The sequence below is a fragment of the Haplochromis burtoni genome, unplaced genomic scaffold (genome assembly GCF_018398535.1).
Source record: "Haplochromis burtoni strain Fernald_Lab_line unplaced genomic scaffold, NCSU_Asbu1 Contig_100, whole genome shotgun sequence".
NCBI lineage: Eukaryota > Metazoa > Chordata > Actinopteri > Cichliformes > Cichlidae > Haplochromis > Haplochromis burtoni.
In genome coordinates this window covers 1,026,608-1,045,122 of record NW_024582461.1, presented here as the reverse complement: position 1 = coordinate 1,045,122, position 18,515 = coordinate 1,026,608, and the positions used below count along the sequence as shown (strand labels likewise).

The window sequence follows — 18,515 nt, the reverse complement described above, 5'->3', positions numbered from 1 at the left end:
CATCAGGCCTTTTGAACAAGTTTCAACATTTTTATTAAAAAACAACAAAAAAAGAACATAAAATGTATTTTTATTGCTACTCACCAACTATGATATTTGATTGTGTAAAATAAGATGATCAGTAAAACTTTGTAATATTAACATAACACTGTCATTACACCCCAATGATCAGACAGGCCAAGCTTCAAGGCCACCAAAATCTCTGAAATGATCATTCTACAACCCACTGATGTGGAAGTGCCAGAAGCCCATCTGAGTCAGCTCAGTTGACATTATGCCACATACCCTGCTGCTGCATACATCCACTTGACCCCACGTCACAGCTACACAATAGTGGGGTTACCCCCGACCAGGTACGTGTCACCACACATCCCCAGTTCAGCCTTGTGCACTAATGCTGCATGACAGGCAAAAGACAACCAGATAATTCTCGAAAATCATGCGGCTGGTTGTTGAGCGGTGTGGTGTGGTCGTCCGATGGGCTGCTGTAGTTTGGACCTCCTCAGCTGTCTGACAGGCTTTGTTCTCAGAAACTGTGGAGTTACGCCTTGGTGCAATGGCAGAAGCAGGCATGGTAGCTCATAAGACCTTAGTGTCCTTTTGAAGTCAGCTTAAAGGGTCCAATTAAAGGAAATATCATTGTAAATGTTCCACGCACCATCTGTTGCACTGTCACATTCTTGACAGACTACTGACACCATTTATTTGACAGTAGCAGAATAGCATTGGGTATTCTATTGGCCAGTCAATATCAGTATGAAATATCTCAACTTTGGATGAAATATTCATTGAATTTTCTAGAAATTTCCACACATCCCCAAGAAGATGAGCACCAGTGACATCTGGGGATCTTCCTGAATTTTTCTCTAATAGTTATTTCACCAGATATTAGCTGCTGTTGACATTCATGTCTCGTTTAGAATTGGAGTACACTGATAAATGATCATTTGTTTACATTGAGATATATTACAAAAATATTCCCATAAATATAAATATTTATGGGCTGCCACTATGAGCAATTATTGACTGAAACTTCCATGAAGGTCAAGATTTTTCAAAACACTCCCTCAAGAGATGATCTTTCCCAGACGAATCAAATATAACATTCCTCCAGTAATCCACTCCATTAGAGGCCAGACTGTGCACTGGTCAACCAGCAGATCAATGGCATTGATCCCACAAGATGACTGTAAAGATAATTACATTCAGAGGGAAAAAAAACAACAAAAACAAAACTCTGCCTCCAAGTACAAGTACTGAAACAACAAAATTGGCTAAAAAAAGTTAATTAACCTGCAAAGATTCTCTTGAAAGTTGAACATATACTCAAACATACACATATATTCCCTGAACAGTTTTTATAGGTAATACCCGAGCTTCTTTTACTCAGGAGCAGCCCAGAAACAATATTATGCTTCTTCTTATGGCCGAGGCGAGAGTAGTTGAGCCCCACTAATGCCTGATGTTGTTTTAAAGCGTTTCATTTCTTTGATTTAAGCTGCTTACACCAAATATCTCCTATAACTAAATCCCCCTGAGAAAAAGACCAAATTGAGGCAGCAACTATATCTCTGTGCGTCTGATTCTGTGTTGTGTGTCTACCAAGTCCAGCAGCCTTCACTTCTGTGATTCTTTTATGTTTTGTGGCTTTTATGCAAGGACTGACACTTCAGACAAACTTATATTCTGTCTGCAGACAACAGCAGTTATCACTGAGTCTAGCATCCCACTGCCTCTTTTCATCAATCATCTTTTGTTCGTCACCCTTTAAACACTAACCCTTTTTGGATTTTAGTACATTTGCAAGCATTAGAGAGATTCAATGCAGGCTCACATCAACACAAACACATGCGTGCACACGGGGGTTTGATTCTGACATTGAATGAGATCAGCGGGAAAGTTTGGTGAGAGCTGCGGGAAGAAAAGAAAGTAGGGAAGGCCAACTGGTGAGAATTAGCTGACTGGGTGCTGTGAGTGAAAGAGCATCCATGTTAACTGTCTACTTGCTGTCTGTCAGTCTATCTGGCATAAATAGGAGGAGATGAGTGGGGAAAACAAAGTGGGAGATGATGACCATCAGTCAGGGGTATTCATATTTTCTTAGCGCCTGTATGATGGACATAGGCTATAGTAAGAATGTGGGAGTTGGGGAGAGGAGAGTAGGAGCAGAAAGGGGGGAGGGGTAACTGAAAGAAACGTAGAGCCACAGAAGCTTTAGAAATAACTCGGTTTCGGGATATCTTTGAGATCTATTAATGCATGCTTGTTTTGCATCTGTGGTTTACAAAGGGTCTCTGCAAAGACAACAAAATGACACACTGGCAGGAGAGCTAATCCTAACTTTAAAGTGCAAAAATACATCACGGTTGCAGCAGGGACTACAGGTGGAACTATAATCTCACAGACAAACAGGGAATTTCAATGCCATGAGCTTTAGTGTTACCTTTTTCTGACAAGCAGTATCAACTTCCACATGAGACTACAGAAATATTAAGCTCTGAAGTGAAAGACCTGGATTATTTAAAAATGAAGGGGCCTTGCAGAAAATAATTACAGGCTAAAAATGATCATTTACATTCCAGCAGGTTAAACATGCGCTTTAAAAGCAGAAAATGTCTTTCAAGACGAAACACGTTGGCAGCCATTATATCTTTAATGGATAAAGTGAATTGTCTGCTGAAGGTGGGCCCCACTCTCTCATACCACCCTGCAATTAAAGTAAAGCTATCCAAGGTCAGGCTGAGTGACAGGCTGACAGACCTATAGATTACTGTCTGTGTAATTCACGATCCTTTCTGCTTCTCTTGCGGACTGGCGCACACACTCTGAAATTTTTAAACACCAGTGCTTGGTAATTTGGCAGCTTTTATGTTTGATAGACAGCTGGGACATCCTACCTTGTGACCCTTGTGGCCTTTTTTTCCCACCCATGACCACGAGGGTCAGCATTCAGGGGGTGTCTGTTTAAGAACAGAGCTCAAACAATGTGTGAATAGCTATGGTTAGGTTCAAATTCATTCGAAGTTTCCCAAGTGAAACTGTGATACTGAATGGTGAGATTTTTCGCAGATATAAGAGGCAGAGGTATCAAAATTGGCAGAGTTCAAAGTGAGGAATGGAGAACAGATGGATAAAATCATAGAAAAAACAGATACAAGATAACTTGTCTGCCCTACACAGCCCACATCAAGGCCTGTCACATAAGACCTTCGTGTCAATGCCGTGCAGCAATTACTGCACTCCAGGCATGAAATGGGCAAGTGAGATTGGCCTGTGTTCAAATTGCAAGCTTTATCAATTACATACACCATGTGGAACAAAACTCTGGATGCAACGGATCAGAAAATGGTGAAGAATTTTCTGGTATGTTATTGTTGGCAGTTCTGCTCTGTGAGATTTAGTATGCAGTGGAGGTAGATAAGAAATGTTGAAATGACCTTTTCAGCAGTTAAGCAGTCATGACACAGTTAAGCCTCCACCAGCACATTACATTGTGCTTTAAAATTCAGTGGTTCGTAGCTATTTGGGTTTAGGCTCATATGTCGCAGCATACATACTGCTGTCTGCACTTTTACATCCATCATGTTTAACAAAAGAAAGTATTAGCTGGAAGCACGTTTTGATAGGAGAACGATGACGACAGATAGAGAAACACGAAGAGCAACACAGAATGAGAGGAAGGTAGGGCGCTTATCAGTTGGAAGGAGGCGCCTTGCGTGACAGTGGGAAATGCTGGTCACAGTCACCCTCCATCCCTCCTTGCATGGGGTGCTGAAAGAGGCCAATGATTGCACAGACACATAGAGGCTAAAAATGCTCTTATCTTGCACTGTCATACCTTGTCATAAATCAGTGCTTAGCCATCCGCTCTGCACTGATAAGGAACCCAAACACAGACTATTCTACATCAGGAATGGAGAGAGACTTTTTTCCTTTATGAGTGGCCCCTCTCACCCACTCGCACTCCCATCTCCTGTCTTCGTTATCATTTTTTCATTCATCAGATCTGAACGGCAGACAAGTTTCTTTCTTTTTTTTGTGCCTGAGATTTGTTTGTTTGCAGCTTGCCATATTTTCTCTTGTAGCTTTTCCAGCAGTCTGGTTATGATCATCTGAAGAACTAGTGAATCATCCGCAGCACTCACACATGATAGAGCTGGAAGAGCTGAGGGATAGTCTTTTGATTGTCATGCAACTGGGTCCTGCAATAGAAAAATATTTTGCAACAAAGATATTTAAACTGAATCTGAAAATAGGCTGTCAAGAGACTACTGCGATACAATAAGTGTATGCTGCGCAGTTTATCTCATATTTGGTAGGCGAGGCAATACATAATCCCCGCAGCTAGTTTCTTATCTTAACAATTTATGTGTTTTCATAACTGAGGAAATATTCTCAGTGCTTTTTCCCCAATGACCTTTCCAATTACCTTTAGCGTTGAGATAACCTTTACAGACATTATCACTTTCAGATAAAAAAAATAACTCACTCAGGTTATATTAGGCAATCTTAACACTTAAAATCCTTGAAGCACTGGAGCATGAGGAAGCTATCATCCTAAGGGAAAAATTACACTTCTCATGCACTCCATACTGTATTATTTATATCTTGTCTACTACACAGAAATTTCATTTTGCTGTCCACAATACCCACTAGGCTTAACTTCCTGTTGGACAACTCTGTGTGTTTGTAAAAATGCTGGGCTTCTCTGTGGAACTGAAGCATTGTAATTTTGTGGGGTATTTGAGCCTTTATTTCATAAGGACAGGCGCTGAGGAAAAGAGCAAGACAGCAAGTTTTCAACCCAGGGATCTGCTGCTCCCATGTGCTACATTTTGACTATCAGCTTGACTACACATACAGCAGTAGTTTTGGGGCAGTTGTGACTTGGGATCGTCTACTAATCAAAAGGTCGGTGGTTAGATCCTTCAACTTGTATGTCAAAGTATCTGTGGGCAAGACGTGGATTCATCATGGGCAACTCTGGATTCAGTAAGTCTGTGAATGTTAGGTTAAAAAAATTGAAGGTAGTGAAAAAAAGCACATGTGTGTGCATGAGGCTTATAGTAACAAATCATTTTGAGAGCTTAAATTGAGCAGAAAAGCACTATATAAGCACCAGTATCTATTTACCATTTCGTTTTCACTGCAAAAATAAACATAATTCAGTTAAAAACCAAACCATGCAAAAAATGTTGAAAAGCAAACAAGGATCCTGTTGCTTTTAGGGTCTAATTTGCTCATAATGTCTTGCAATGATTTGTGAATACTCATGAACAGAAGGTTTAATAGGACGGTGTAATCTCGCCACGGTAGTGAAATGGTAAATTTCACACTGTGCACCAATCCTGTTTGTTAATGGCACTCGTGTAATCAGAGCCACAGGCGAATGAATTCGAAGCATCTCATGCTTTCTAAATACGATAACACTTGAACGAAGCGTCATTTGGATTGGAGATCATACTTTTTGTTTCCTCTGTCTGATTCTCAGCTGAACTGACCGCATTAAAACTAAATCTGTCAGCCATGGAAAATAGTTTGTGCCTCTGTGTTTGTGCCAAGAGGTGCTGCCTCTTCTAAGGTTCCTGAAAGGCTGTCTGTGGTCTTCCATCATTGTAGTGTGGTGAAGCACAAGATCCAGAGGAGCATCAATCCATCTAACATGAAATCCTACAGAACATGAAAGCCCAGGATCATAGCCAAGCTTTGAGTAATGACTGTTTTGCCATTTGTGCCAAGAGGAGAAAAAGTGAGAGACGAGAATGATGAGAGGCAGAGGGAGAGTGAGCAGAGGGAGGCAAAGGACAGACAGAGATGCTTTGAGCGTTAATGCCATGCCAATGTATGCCACTCCCCCTCTGCCTCCCTGGGGACATGAATGAAGTAAATGAATGATGGACCCAACCCACATGAACGCCCCTCTTCTATTGAGACCAAGCAGTCCATTCACGGGGATGAGTGAGGCGTCGACACCAACAACAACAATAACAACAGCAACATAGGAGGCCTTTACTCCCATTTCTCATTCATACATATGTATGCAGTAACACAGGCACACACATATGGCGCATACACCATGGACAACACTGCCAACATACCATTAAGGACACCTAGAGAAGGTTCCTGAGAACAGGGCTGAGTAACAAAGCTGGAGGAAAAGGGGCGTAAATAGGCCAGGCATGGAGAAAAATCTTGGCATCGCGTCAATGCAATCGCTACAATGATTACGGATGAGAGGCCATATCCTCCCATCCACAATCGGCACATTATCAGGAAGCACATCAGTGTATAAACCCAGAAAACACAGCTTGGAAAACTCATGTTCTACCCCATTCTGCCCTTCCTATTGTGCCCAGTTCCTCTCTGTTGCTCTTCCAGGACTAAATGGGTTCAGGGGGGTTCTCGGCCACACAAGCGTGATCTCACTCAAAGCTCTGACCTTGAAACTCAGTCATTCCTTGCCTGAAGCCAAAGCAGCTAATGGAACGTAGGAAATACAAATCCGATTCAAGCGAAATCAATCTGACAAGGAAAGCTTTGCTATTTACTGAGCATTTACATCTCAAACTTTGAAGGTGGGTTCGGTAATGATGTTAGCATCTGACAGAGGCTCGGTTTTCACCAGTTATGCATCATGCAGAGAGAATGTATGTAGAGCATATGAAGGGAGAGGTTAGTAACTAAATGATGAAATACAACTCTGACAGGAGGCAGGAGGAGGAGGAATGTTCTCCTCCTCCTTTTTTAATCCAATAGTGAGACTGCTGCAGCCTCCCACAGACTCATGGTCAGACTCAACCATAGGCCTCATTTCTGCCACAATCACATAGACAGCTACTTGGTAGTTATCCAGTGTGTATACTCAGAGACTTTAACAGACTACATCTCCCACACCTGCAAAAGAAAAAAAAAAATCATACGATTACAGGTATTTGATGTTATTCGGCTTTCTGCCTAAAGTCAGCTTTGGCCCATCACTTAGGAAAGCAAGCATTTCCCATAAAACCAACTTGGCAATGTGTAATGGTTGTGAAATATTTGTACAAGTTTGTACTTTGCTTTCAAAACATTTTGTGTTGCTGGTGAAGACATGTGTGACACACTTGGGGCTTTAGTCCAAATTTCTTAGAGCACTCCTAAGCCAATCTGTATGACAATATGTGCATGTGAATAAACACACAGCAGTTTTTATGGATTCCAACATTAGGCTTCGCAGCACAAGGTTACAGCCAGGCCATTGGCACAGGACTGACCTGTGGAGGCTGTCCATGAAGGCACAAGCTGAAGTAAACCATCTTATCCAACACTCATATACAACTAATGGGAAGCAGACGCAAAATTCGACCCGAGTATGCCTTTTGCGCACCCACGCTCCTCTCCTCCTTTTCATTCTCAAATCCTTCCATTTATCCACTCTGCTCGGGCTGAGATAGCAAACCTGACACTGATGCCCTGTAGTCCATTAGCACTCTTAGAGCCTTCTCTGAATCAGCTCTGTTGCTCCCTTCACCTTTTCCTCCTCTCAGCCTGTCTTCCCGACAATCCTCATTTCTCTCTCAACCCTTATCTGGCATTCTCTGTCTTTCTGTATGTCCTCCTAGATATCTGAGTTGGAACAAGGCAAGTTCAAAAGGCTTTTATAGCATTTACAGTCGTTATTATGTGCTTTATACGTTTTGATTTTTCAACTTTTATTTGTCACTATCTTGTGTATGCGACTACAGTTCTGTGCTATGCATACTGATATCTGTTATGTACTTTAAATGAAGTTTTAAAGTTTTTCTTTTTTAACTGGATTTCATTAAAGTTGAACATATCACGGGAACTGAGCCTATCACAGTTCAAGTCAGATTCAGATAATACTAGAGTGATGCAGCTGCAAAAAATCCTCTTAGACACATGATACCACTGATAACTTTTCTACACATCATCGCTTCTAATGCAAAGTCACTCTCAAACAGACCTGTTATTGCAGATAGGACCAGGCTGACAGGAAAAGCCCCCCAAAAGGATGAAGACTCAAAGATTGTATGTGTTCTAATCCAACTAGATCAATCCTTTCTGTAAGATGCAATGGTTTGAACACTAGACAAGCAGTACAGTGGGAAGTGTTGCTTGACCAATCAAGCCGATTATAAATGTTGCCTGCAGAATGTACTATGCAGATAAATGTACATGTCTCAAACAAAACACTGGATAGTGATTTTGGAGAAAATATGTTCTGATTATAAATATTACTGTTTCAGCCATAACCGATACTATTGATAAAAGCTAAAACAACAACAAATCCTTGCACTTGGAACGCTTCTTTTAGCAAAAGTTTAGTATTTTTGCTTGGGATACATTAAAGTTGCTAATTTCTAATTCACATGATAATAAGTTTGGGGAAATTTCACTCACATCTGAAAGGCTTAATTTATGTATTATTTGTACTGGAAAAAGCTATTCAGCAGATCTATGGTCACTCAGGTCTTTCTGTGTGGAGTTTGCATTTTGTCCCAGGGCCTGTTTGGGTTCCCTCTGGGCACTCTATCAACCTCCCACAGCCCAAACACATGCATGCTAGGTTAATTTGTGATTCTGAATTAGGTGTGAATGTGAAAGTGAATGCTTGTCTTTCTCAGTTAGCCCTGCAGCAGACTGTTGACCTATCCAAGCTGTACCCCGCCCCTTGCTTTGTGAAAGCTGGAATAGGCTCCACCCCCACCACAACCCTGAATTGGATAAGCGAGAGAAAATGAATGGATGGATATTAAATGTTTGAAAGCCTTCCAAAGTAAAAATAAAGCAACATTACGTTGCTATTCAAGGTAGTTTATATTTAGTAACACAGACACATACATATAAGCCATATAAGACAGTAATGTATGTACCCTGAAAAGTATACCATCTAATATTTTCAAAATGGGCACCATAGGAATGAGGTCACTGGCACTGCGGTAACTAGATCCAAACACTGACAGACAAATAAAAATGAATGATAGCTGTCTAGGATAAACAAGTAGAAAGGTGCCCTTGACCCCCTGTCTCCTTAATTTCAGTCTGAGTTGTGAACCCGTGAAGACTCCCACACCTCAGTCACATCTGGAGAGCAAGTCTAGTCCCGGTGGAGCCTCTGCACAGAACTAAATCCTTAATTTATTCGTTGCCCAATTCTCTATTTTTTCAGAAGATCACACCACAACCTCATCAAAGTCTATTGTTTTAACAAATGTATTGTCTCATTTGTCTTAACTGAGCCTTGAAGACTGGATGCTGCTGCTTTACCTCAGGGTTGCCTGAGAGTAGACGAGACAGCAAACATCTGGGGAAATAAGCACAAAGCTGTGATTGCATCCCACCTCATCTCTGTAGAGAGAATCATTTGAACCCGATTCAGTTTGTGAGGAGTGACAGGTAGATGCTGCTATGGCAACCAAACCAAAGCAGTGTCATAGATAGCAGCTCTTTACAGAGGAAGCTCTGCAAGCATGTGAGCACCCACACACACATATGCACACACACACACATGCACACACAAACAAACAATGCAGACATAACCGCATGGACTTAAAATGAATCTTAGAAGACTCTCCCATTCCTCCCTGTCACTCTGAATCTTAAGAAAACCGCAGCATCCTCTGTAACTCCATCTCTAAGCACTCTTCCTCTTCCGCTCCCTCGCCGTCCCGCCCGTTCTGCGGGTGGTGAGGTTCATCACAGCCTGCTAAATAATCTGCCTTTAATAAGGATTAAAATCACACCTCAAGAATTACCGGCTTATTATTGAACTATCCCTTACAAAGACTACAATAACTAATTTTCTTCAATATGTCTCTCTAACATGAAGGAGTAAAAAAGCATATGTCTGACATCTATTTTTATCTTGTCTGCCACTTTTCGATTAAAAAAGAAAGAAAGAAAGAGAGTGCAGCAGGGACCTGAAACACAAACACCAGGATGTACACATGTTCAGACTTTCTATCACTCCCCTACACATCCTTCACATGGAGGTGCATCCATCATAGTGTGACTGTCTTTCTGTCCCTGCTGAGTGTTGCCCCCTTTACACAACTCACGAAACTGTAACAGCTGTTAATGCATCCCCTGCATGCCGAACAAGTTAAGTACATCAGCCGTGGAGCATCCCAAACACGAAGCTTAAAGGTTGAATGTGTACAAAAGTGATATTGTGCAAAAGCTAATGATTATGATTCATAGTATGATGATACCAGTTTTGCAATTTAAATGAGTCAAGGTCAATATTGTCCAGTGGAAAGACTAAAATTTGGGCAACTTGAATTCATCATGGTATCAATTTTGCACCAATCAGCTGTGGCACACAGACACTAACCGTTCTATCTAATATAATATATGCATGTTCATATTATATGTAGAAACCTTTCATAAGGCTGTCATAAAACTTCATTGTTTTTATTGGTCAAACAAAGCGATTCTTTTTAAAAGAACACAATGAAAATTTTCATTTCATTTTTTTCATTTTATTGCCAACAGTGTTAAGAAAAATCCTAAACTCGAGGCCTCTCTCCTACAATGTAGTTCTAACTATAATATAGTCTAACGTGTACTTTGTGGGTCACCAGTTTTAGAGAGAGAAAACTTTGCACATGCACACAAAAACATACATTTATCAAAGCACAAATTTTCATCGTCATAAAGCTGTCAGTGCAAGGTGAAGGGGAGGAAAAAGTAAACAAAACCCAGACGTAGGGATGGAAATTGTTAGACCCAAATTGAGGTTAAAATATGTGAATTTATAGTTAGGGAGGGCATTGTCTGCACCTATAGCAAAACTCATGTCGGTAACTCAAAAAGTTTCAACTCTGAAATGACATAAAGATACAGTCCGGGTGCCCTGCATGTTCATTTTTAGTCGCATCTGCTCTAAAAGCTTATCCTGATGGAGCTAGATGATCATATCTGCTCCTCCCCTCTACAAATAATTAAAACTATGATTAAAATGCCTAAAAGTAGGAATCATAAATAGCAGGGTGATTACAGTTTCATTTGAATGTTGAGCATTTTTATCACCACAGGGGGACAGGGGGTTCTGCATGCCAGCTCAGAAAAAGTATTTAAATTGAGGGAAAATGTTTTCAATGTGGTGCCTTTCATTGAGAGCAATGATGTGTGTGTGTATTAGTCTCTGTGGCATCATTAAAGAGTGGGGAGCCAGTAATTTACAGAGTGAAAATTACTATAAAAGGGCTACATAATGCACACATATAATTTCCTTTCAAGCTTCAGCACTTACTGCATGTTAGTTGAGCTGGTACGTGAAACCTTCTTTAGCCTTCAGATGTCCACCCACTCCCCACTTACACATTCACTTGCTAGCTCACCGTTGTAGCTTCTTCTTAAGTAAAGTCTGAGCAAAACAGCTGCCCATTTTTTTGCGTTTTGCACGTGCTAAAACGACATGCTCCTGCTGTGGGTTGCACATGGGGTGATCTCCTCCCGCTGCTCACACTGCCAGTCTCATCAACAGGCAAGTAGAGAGAGGGTGTGAGTGTAGAGTAAAGGCAGAGGAGGAGGATGACGAGGCAGAGGAGGAGAGGAAGATAAAAAGAGAAAGAAACAGACAGGAAGGACACTATATTTAGCACCGGAGCTGTCGCCTTCTGTTTTTCTCTCCTGAATAATCATAGTTTGACAGAATGTATCCTGCAGAGCAGAGGTTGCTGGGATGCACATCCCTCCCCTCCTCCACAAACATCGTCTCTTGAGAGAAAGTAGCAAAGTGTAGTAATAATTGCTGAGGGCTTGCGTGCCACAGTCAGCACATATTACATTCTAGAAACGTTTTTGATACCATTGCATTCTGTAATGGAGATACTAGGAAAAACCAGATTATGTCTACAAACTGCCAACAGGTGCAGTCTTGCATGGATGCATACAGTGAGTGGAGTATATTGAAATAGTTCAGCTAATTAAATAGTAATATGAATTTGGGACATTTATATATATATATATATATATATTAAAAAAGCCCTGAACCCTCCAACCTCCATCTTCACACAGAATTTGCTTTCATGTCGGCTGGGGAAGTGAAGGGTTGTGCTAAATGTGTTAACCTCAGGTACCAGTGACATTGTGCTGGGAAAGAAGCAAACATGCACAGCCGGAAGGCAGAGTCGCACACAGGGTTTGAATTTGATAACGCTGTATACGGTTAGAGCAGCGCAAATGTGAACTTTAGTTGGGACAAAAAGTGTATATTTGTTTGCCAAAAACGACTTCTTCTTCTTCTACTACAAGCTGTCTTAAAAACAAACATCAGTTGTTTGACAAAAATGTTTCGCAATTTCAATTTTGCCTAATATTCTCACTTATCTTTAAAAATACAAATGATTTAATTCTAAATTTCTACTCATTCGTGATATTGGGCGAAATAAAATGTAGAAGGAAAATGTAAAACTTTTCTAACTCCAGTTTGCTTCAAATAAAAATAATGAAGAAATGGAAAGGATGTGAATACTTAAAACTATCTGAAAGAGTGAAACAACAAACCAGGTGAGTCACCCTGGAGCAGCACACTGAACTAAAGATTCTGTGCAAAACTTTCACATTCAGATCAATTGAATTATCCCTTTAGAGCAACACTCTCAGCTCCCTCCACCTTTAGGTGAGTCACATAGCTCCACACACAAAATAATTCATCACTAGGAAAAGCAATAACATAAGCACCCCTCACTATCAGGGATAATCTTTATTTATTCAATGCTAAATTAATGATTGTATTGTGGTAATGTACACTGTACGCTTCTCTGTGGGATCAATTATGTTTAACATCTCCGTTGATGCTGCATGTATTACAATAACATCCAATGTAATGTGCAATGTGGTCTGATGAGAAAACTAATTAAAGGCATTAGTTTTGTAACTGAACAGCAAGAAGATTTAGAATTATAAACTCGCTGGCTGAATGCATTTGCCATCTCCCCGGTGATTTGCTAGTATAACATGATGGTTTGGTGCAACCTCTTTGCCTTTGATTGAAGGAGACTGAATAAGACAATTTAAGAAGGTTGCACGTGTTTTTTTTTAACATCTACTGAAATGAATCAGGCAAAAACATATTCCCAGGCTTAATATCCAGCCTGAGCAGCCAAGGATCATGTGCAAGCATGCAGGTTAGCTGTGGATAAGCTTTCAGCAGCTCATTGATTGCTAAGACTTGATTGCAGGCAGGTTTGGCTGAGGCTCTTAACTCTGTCTCCGGTGTCAAAACTACATAAGAAGCAAGCAGGTTGGAAGAGGTGCAAGGGGAAAAGGGTTTCATTAGTGTCCCTTTGATAATCTGTTGAAAATGATGTGTTATCTCACGGTGAAGCAAGGGTTATTATTAAAATGCTTACTTGAAACACAGGAGTCAAAAAGATGCCATCGTCTTAAAGAGGAATGTCATGATAATGTATGTAGGACAAATTTCTCTTGACATGTACCATATAAATGTACCTATAGTCACAAGAGTCAGTGAAAGGACTCCATTTGTGTAGTCAGAAATAGAACAAGCAACAAAATTCCAATTATCCATAGATTAAAGACATGAGGGACATGCCAGTATTTCTGATCTTCACTCTGAAAACTGCTGGGAGAGATGAGCAGATAGTGAAGTCTTTGTTCAGACGTGACAATCATCGACTCATTAGATGGGACAAAAAGTCTGTTTGGGAGGGAGAGTACAAAGACTGAAGCCACATTAGGACTGTCCCCGAGAGTTAGTCCAATTACAGGACGGCCTGGCTTCGTCTTTGTTTCTCTGCTGCTTTCTTCTCAGAAATAACCTTGCACCCAGGTGTTCAGAGGCTGAAGAAAAACAAAGTTAAATACTTTCAAATGTGCCTGAGGATTAGCCTAACAAGCTATTACTTGTTAATATGGTGCCATTCTCCCACAGTTTGAGGGCAGTTAACCTCGGGTGTGACTGGCTTCTGTTTGCAGGGTCACAACCTCTCAGAGCCATGCACACTAAAATAGCACGTGATTATAGGCCTTGTTTAAAAGTAAATATAGGAGTTCTCAGCAGCTGATCTAACCCATTCTTGCTCAGTCTTTATGACAAAGAGTGCATGTACATAACTGCATAAATGTGACTTTTGTTGTAGATGGGAGTTTAGATGGGAGTATTAAAACTTCACATTTTTTACAGTTACAAGGAGAGTAAAGGATCCAGGGGGACTTTATGTGCTGCTTGACAGAGTGATGCATGCTATGTGTGTGTCTGCATGTGTTTGTCAGCTCTTTTGAAGTCTGGGTTGATGTTCTGCTTTGAATGGACATTCCTTTGGTCTTAGCCTCTGTTTGCACACTTGGCCCTTATCACAGTTAATAACTCAGCCTGCCCTAACATACTCAGTAGCTGCTTTAGTCAGACTTATCGGCTTAGGTTCATAGTTGTGGTTTACAAGGCAAACCTTTGTTTATTTTATGTGACAGAGAGAGCAAAACTGAAATTATGAACCAATCCATACAGTTAAGAAAACAAAACAACACAAAAAAACAAAATTAAAAATTAGAAGGTCGAGTAAAAAAGCCCAGAGTCGAGCAATAACAGTGTAGGACTTTTTGTCTTTGCAGTCCCAAGAGAATCAACAATATAAAACACAGTTAAACACAGTCAAATCTCATCGTTAATAAACTATATGTGGAAGTGCATGTAGAATGGGTTTGAAGGAAAGTAAGTAAATGGATAAAACGCAGTACTAAAGTTGTATGTGTATCTTATTGTAATATTTATTATGCACAACTGTGTGTAGCTATGTGTATGACCCACAGTCTTTTGCTTTGATAGGGAGCAAACATTTGAAAGGCAAAGACAAATTGTGGAGTTTTTTTGTAACAAACTTGGATTTTAGCCAAACACAGCAAAATCTTCTCTTCCAGCTTCACAAAATGCAAATAATCAGTAGAAAGCAATACTGTCTAACCTTTATGGATAAATATGTGAAGCTGGGTCATAATGAGCAAATTCAGCATTGTAGTACAAAAACAACAGCTGGGAACACTTGGCAGCCTATAATAGTATCTCTGTGTTTTATTTTAACTCCAAAATTGAGATGCTTGTTAAAATAGCTGGATGTTATCATACGGAGAATATTTAAAGTGAACATATTTGCATGGTAGCGCTAGTGTGATACAGTGACGAGTTAAAAAAAATTAATAAAAGCACATTACACAAGTATTCCCAGCGGTACTGTGCAAAACCAATACAATTAGGGAATGCAAAGCTTAGGTGCATTTCTAGTCTTCAGTTATCTGAAGTTGCCCTGTGAGGCATAAAGTAACCTCGAAAACTAATTAAAAACAAAAAGGAACTCATTAAAAGAAGTAGAAAATAAATGAACTCTTTTCTACCAAGTAAATGTGCGACCATTAGTGTGTGAAATCCAGCTTGATTAAAGACAAAGAGAAGTAGATGGGATTCGAGGGATGAAGAAAAACAAACAGATAAACAAAATATCTGAGGAGAAAAACCGGAGAATCGGAAAAGCCCCTGGAGCTTTTTAAAATCAGCTTAGCATAAAGATTGCAATATCAAGTAACACAATTGAAATTGAAGCAAACACCAGTGCTGTAAAAACACTTGACATGTAACATAAGTTACCGTCTGAGATATCTGTGATTTCATTTTCAGAAAAATGAAATCCCCCCCGCTTGCTTTTTACCTTCAGCATTCCTAGATGATCTCATTTAGGCAAATTTCTAATACAAAGATGAGATTTGAAGTGCAGTAATCTCATAAAACGACCAGGATCTGACCTCATCTGAGAATTATTAAAGTGTTTTTAGGGACAAGTACTATAACATGTCAAGAACAGTTATGGATGCAATGACTATTCCAACAATGGAATGACAAAGCACTCGACACACTGCCACTGAGGCCTTTTAACGGGACAGATCAACACACACAGGGTCTCATATGGCACTGGCTAACATTCATAACATGCTGGATGTGTACCCTGAGTTTGTGCTCAGCCAAGTGTTAAATCTGACTTGATTTCAGAAGAGAGCCGAGGTCACAAAAAAAGGCCTGTTTAGGGAACAAACTGCATCCAGGCGATTGGATGAAGACATATTCTCTTACCCTGAATAGTCAGGACAATCAGCAGCGCATCTCCTCATCCCGCTCATCAAGCCTCTCTCACACAATCACACAATCAAACTCAGTGTTAACCACTGAAGGGACAAACGGCAGGCTTGCCAAGACCTGAATTCAGTCGGTGCCAGCAGTTAACCCACGAAATCAAAGAGTGCTGACCGAAGTGGCAATCAAATCTGCATGTCTGAAGAGAAACACAGAACTACACCAACTAGGTCACAGACACTGCATTATTTTCAATGTCTTACCTTTGAAGGACAGGAAAATTCTGGGAGCAGACAGGGGCTCGCTGGGAGGGGGCAGCCCCCCAGATGATAAAGCTAGTAGGGCCAGCAACCAGCACAGTTTGTCCCACAACATTGTTCCTCTGTTTGTTAACAGGGACAAAGGAGAATCCAGGAGCTGAGGGACAGACAGGGATGACCATCAAACAATGAGCAAAGCCCTTTCAATTCACAAAACTCGTACAGTAACCAACTCGTAGTTACTAAAGTAATTTGGTTGTTTCCTTGCAATCAATGGCGCATTATGCAGCTACTTTTGCCTTCATTAAAGTCAGACCACACAGAACAGCAAGCAATGAGTGAGATACATGGCAAAAAATTGGATATGAATCAATGTAGATTTTTTTTCCTTTTTAAATTGGTTGCCTATCATATGGTGGAATCGCAACTTGATCGTTTCATTTTATTAAGCAGGGAATGGGCTGGAATCTCCTTCCAGCTGCAAATACCGCTGCCCGCCCCTAGCCACTCTCTGCAGATCTTTACTTTTCGAAACAGTGCAATGAAACGTGCGTATAAATAAACGTTTAAGAGTTTAAAACAGTAACTGTTAGTTTATAGCCAGAGCTTCGTTTCACCCGTTGTACACGGAGCTGCCCCCTCACGCCTGGCGCGCACCGGCAGTGCTCACAGACTAAATCACAAAGCGCATCAACATGCTGTTATCCGCCACAAAGAGAGCTGAAGATAATGTCCTCATAAAAGAATCTGAAGAGGTATCCGCGTGCGGATCAGGCGGCACAAATGCGCGTAACGCCAGCGCAAAAAGTCACGAGAAATGCCATCTGAAGCGCCAGATTTAGAAACAATAAAAAACAATTTTAGAGAAGGTGTTTTGCCGTAATTGTCTGCGCATGCCACAGATGTTGTAAACGCGGATCCGAGCACGAGGTCAAACTGTCAGTCAGGGTTTAAGATCAAGTTCCACATTAAGCCCCGAAGGCAGAACTCCAAAGCCGATCGTTAACCAAAATAAAGGCTGACTTGGCTTTTGAGTTATGAGGACACGAACATGAACCACGTGTCATTTATAACGTTAACGGGGATTTTAAGCGGTCAAAAAGAATCCGCTGAAAACTGCACATACGTTTCCTCTGAAGGTACGACATCACACGAAGTCAGAACTTTTAAGGTCTTTAAAAGAAACTCGCACTGGCGATTAAACACACGCTGCTCTTGGCTGTTGCAATATTTCAAAACAGTATTTCAGAGTATCGCTCATTAAAAACGACCTCCCACACGCGCCGGAGAGCCACACCAAAATATAAATATGCGCAAGCTTGTGCTAAACACGAAACATTTTTAATATTCAAGAAAAAATTATTTTACAGACATTTCAAATACATCTTCTATTTATTACAGATTCTATCTTGCACACACGGAGACATTCTTCTTACTCGATTCTATTAAATGTGGCTTCTTATTGATTTAAGTGCGCATCTGTCAGAAAATAAATACTTAATTTAACTTGTCATGTAGCTGAAAAGCACTTAGATTATGACCTACCGTATGGTGTCGTCCAGAGGATATTATGATATAGCTGGTCAGCACTGAAAACCATCCACAGATTGTTTGAGCTCCTCTGTCCGCAGGCAGGAGTATCAGTGTATCCGCCGCAGATCCCACACGATTATCCCAGAGCCAAATAAAGCTTGGGTTTAAATCAACTTGAAGCGGCCGCCTTAACTTGAAGTGATCTCTAAATCGCATTAACAGAATCTGTATTTTCCAGTCAAGAAGGTGACCAAGAAAGAATTGTTCCTGGTGCGTAGAAGGGAAGATCTTCAACCGTGCGCAGCGACGCTCAAGTGTGTAGTGCTGGGAAGCGGCTTTTGCAGGTGGATAAGCTGAGGTCTCCCGGCTGTGGACACACCCATGGGGGAGGGAACCTACCTTTAGCATCCGTGTGCGTCGTCCCTGCTCAAAATTGAAGAGAAAACGTCTCTGCTCTGCACCTTCATACACTCCAGGTGGCTACAAAGGTAAACTTACTCAAAAGAAAGCATGACGCCTGCAAGTTAGTGAGTTTTCATGTTACTTTCAACATTGCATAGAAGAGTTGTCGCGCACCCTCTGCTACAACTGTCACAACCACTAACTATAAGTAAGCCTCACAGAAGAATCAGTTT

The 18,515-nt window shown here is 40.8% G+C and overlaps 1 protein-coding gene across 1 annotated transcript in view; it reads right to left on the bottom strand.

Annotated features, from left to right (window-relative positions):
* Window positions 1-18,234, bottom strand: part of sema3fa (sema domain, immunoglobulin domain (Ig), short basic domain, secreted, (semaphorin) 3Fa) — a 46,213-nt gene extending 27,979 nt beyond the window's left edge. The window contains exons 1-2 of the mRNA XM_014335211.2: window positions 17,893-18,234; window positions 16,351-16,504 (exon numbers count right to left, since the gene is read on the bottom strand). Of these exons, the coding sequence (XP_014190697.1) occupies window positions 16,351-16,504; window positions 17,893-18,096 (358 nt within the window). The 5' untranslated portion in view covers window positions 18,097-18,234. The remainder of the gene's footprint in view (window positions 1-16,350; window positions 16,505-17,892) is intronic.
* Window positions 18,235-18,515: the final 281 nt, after the last annotated feature.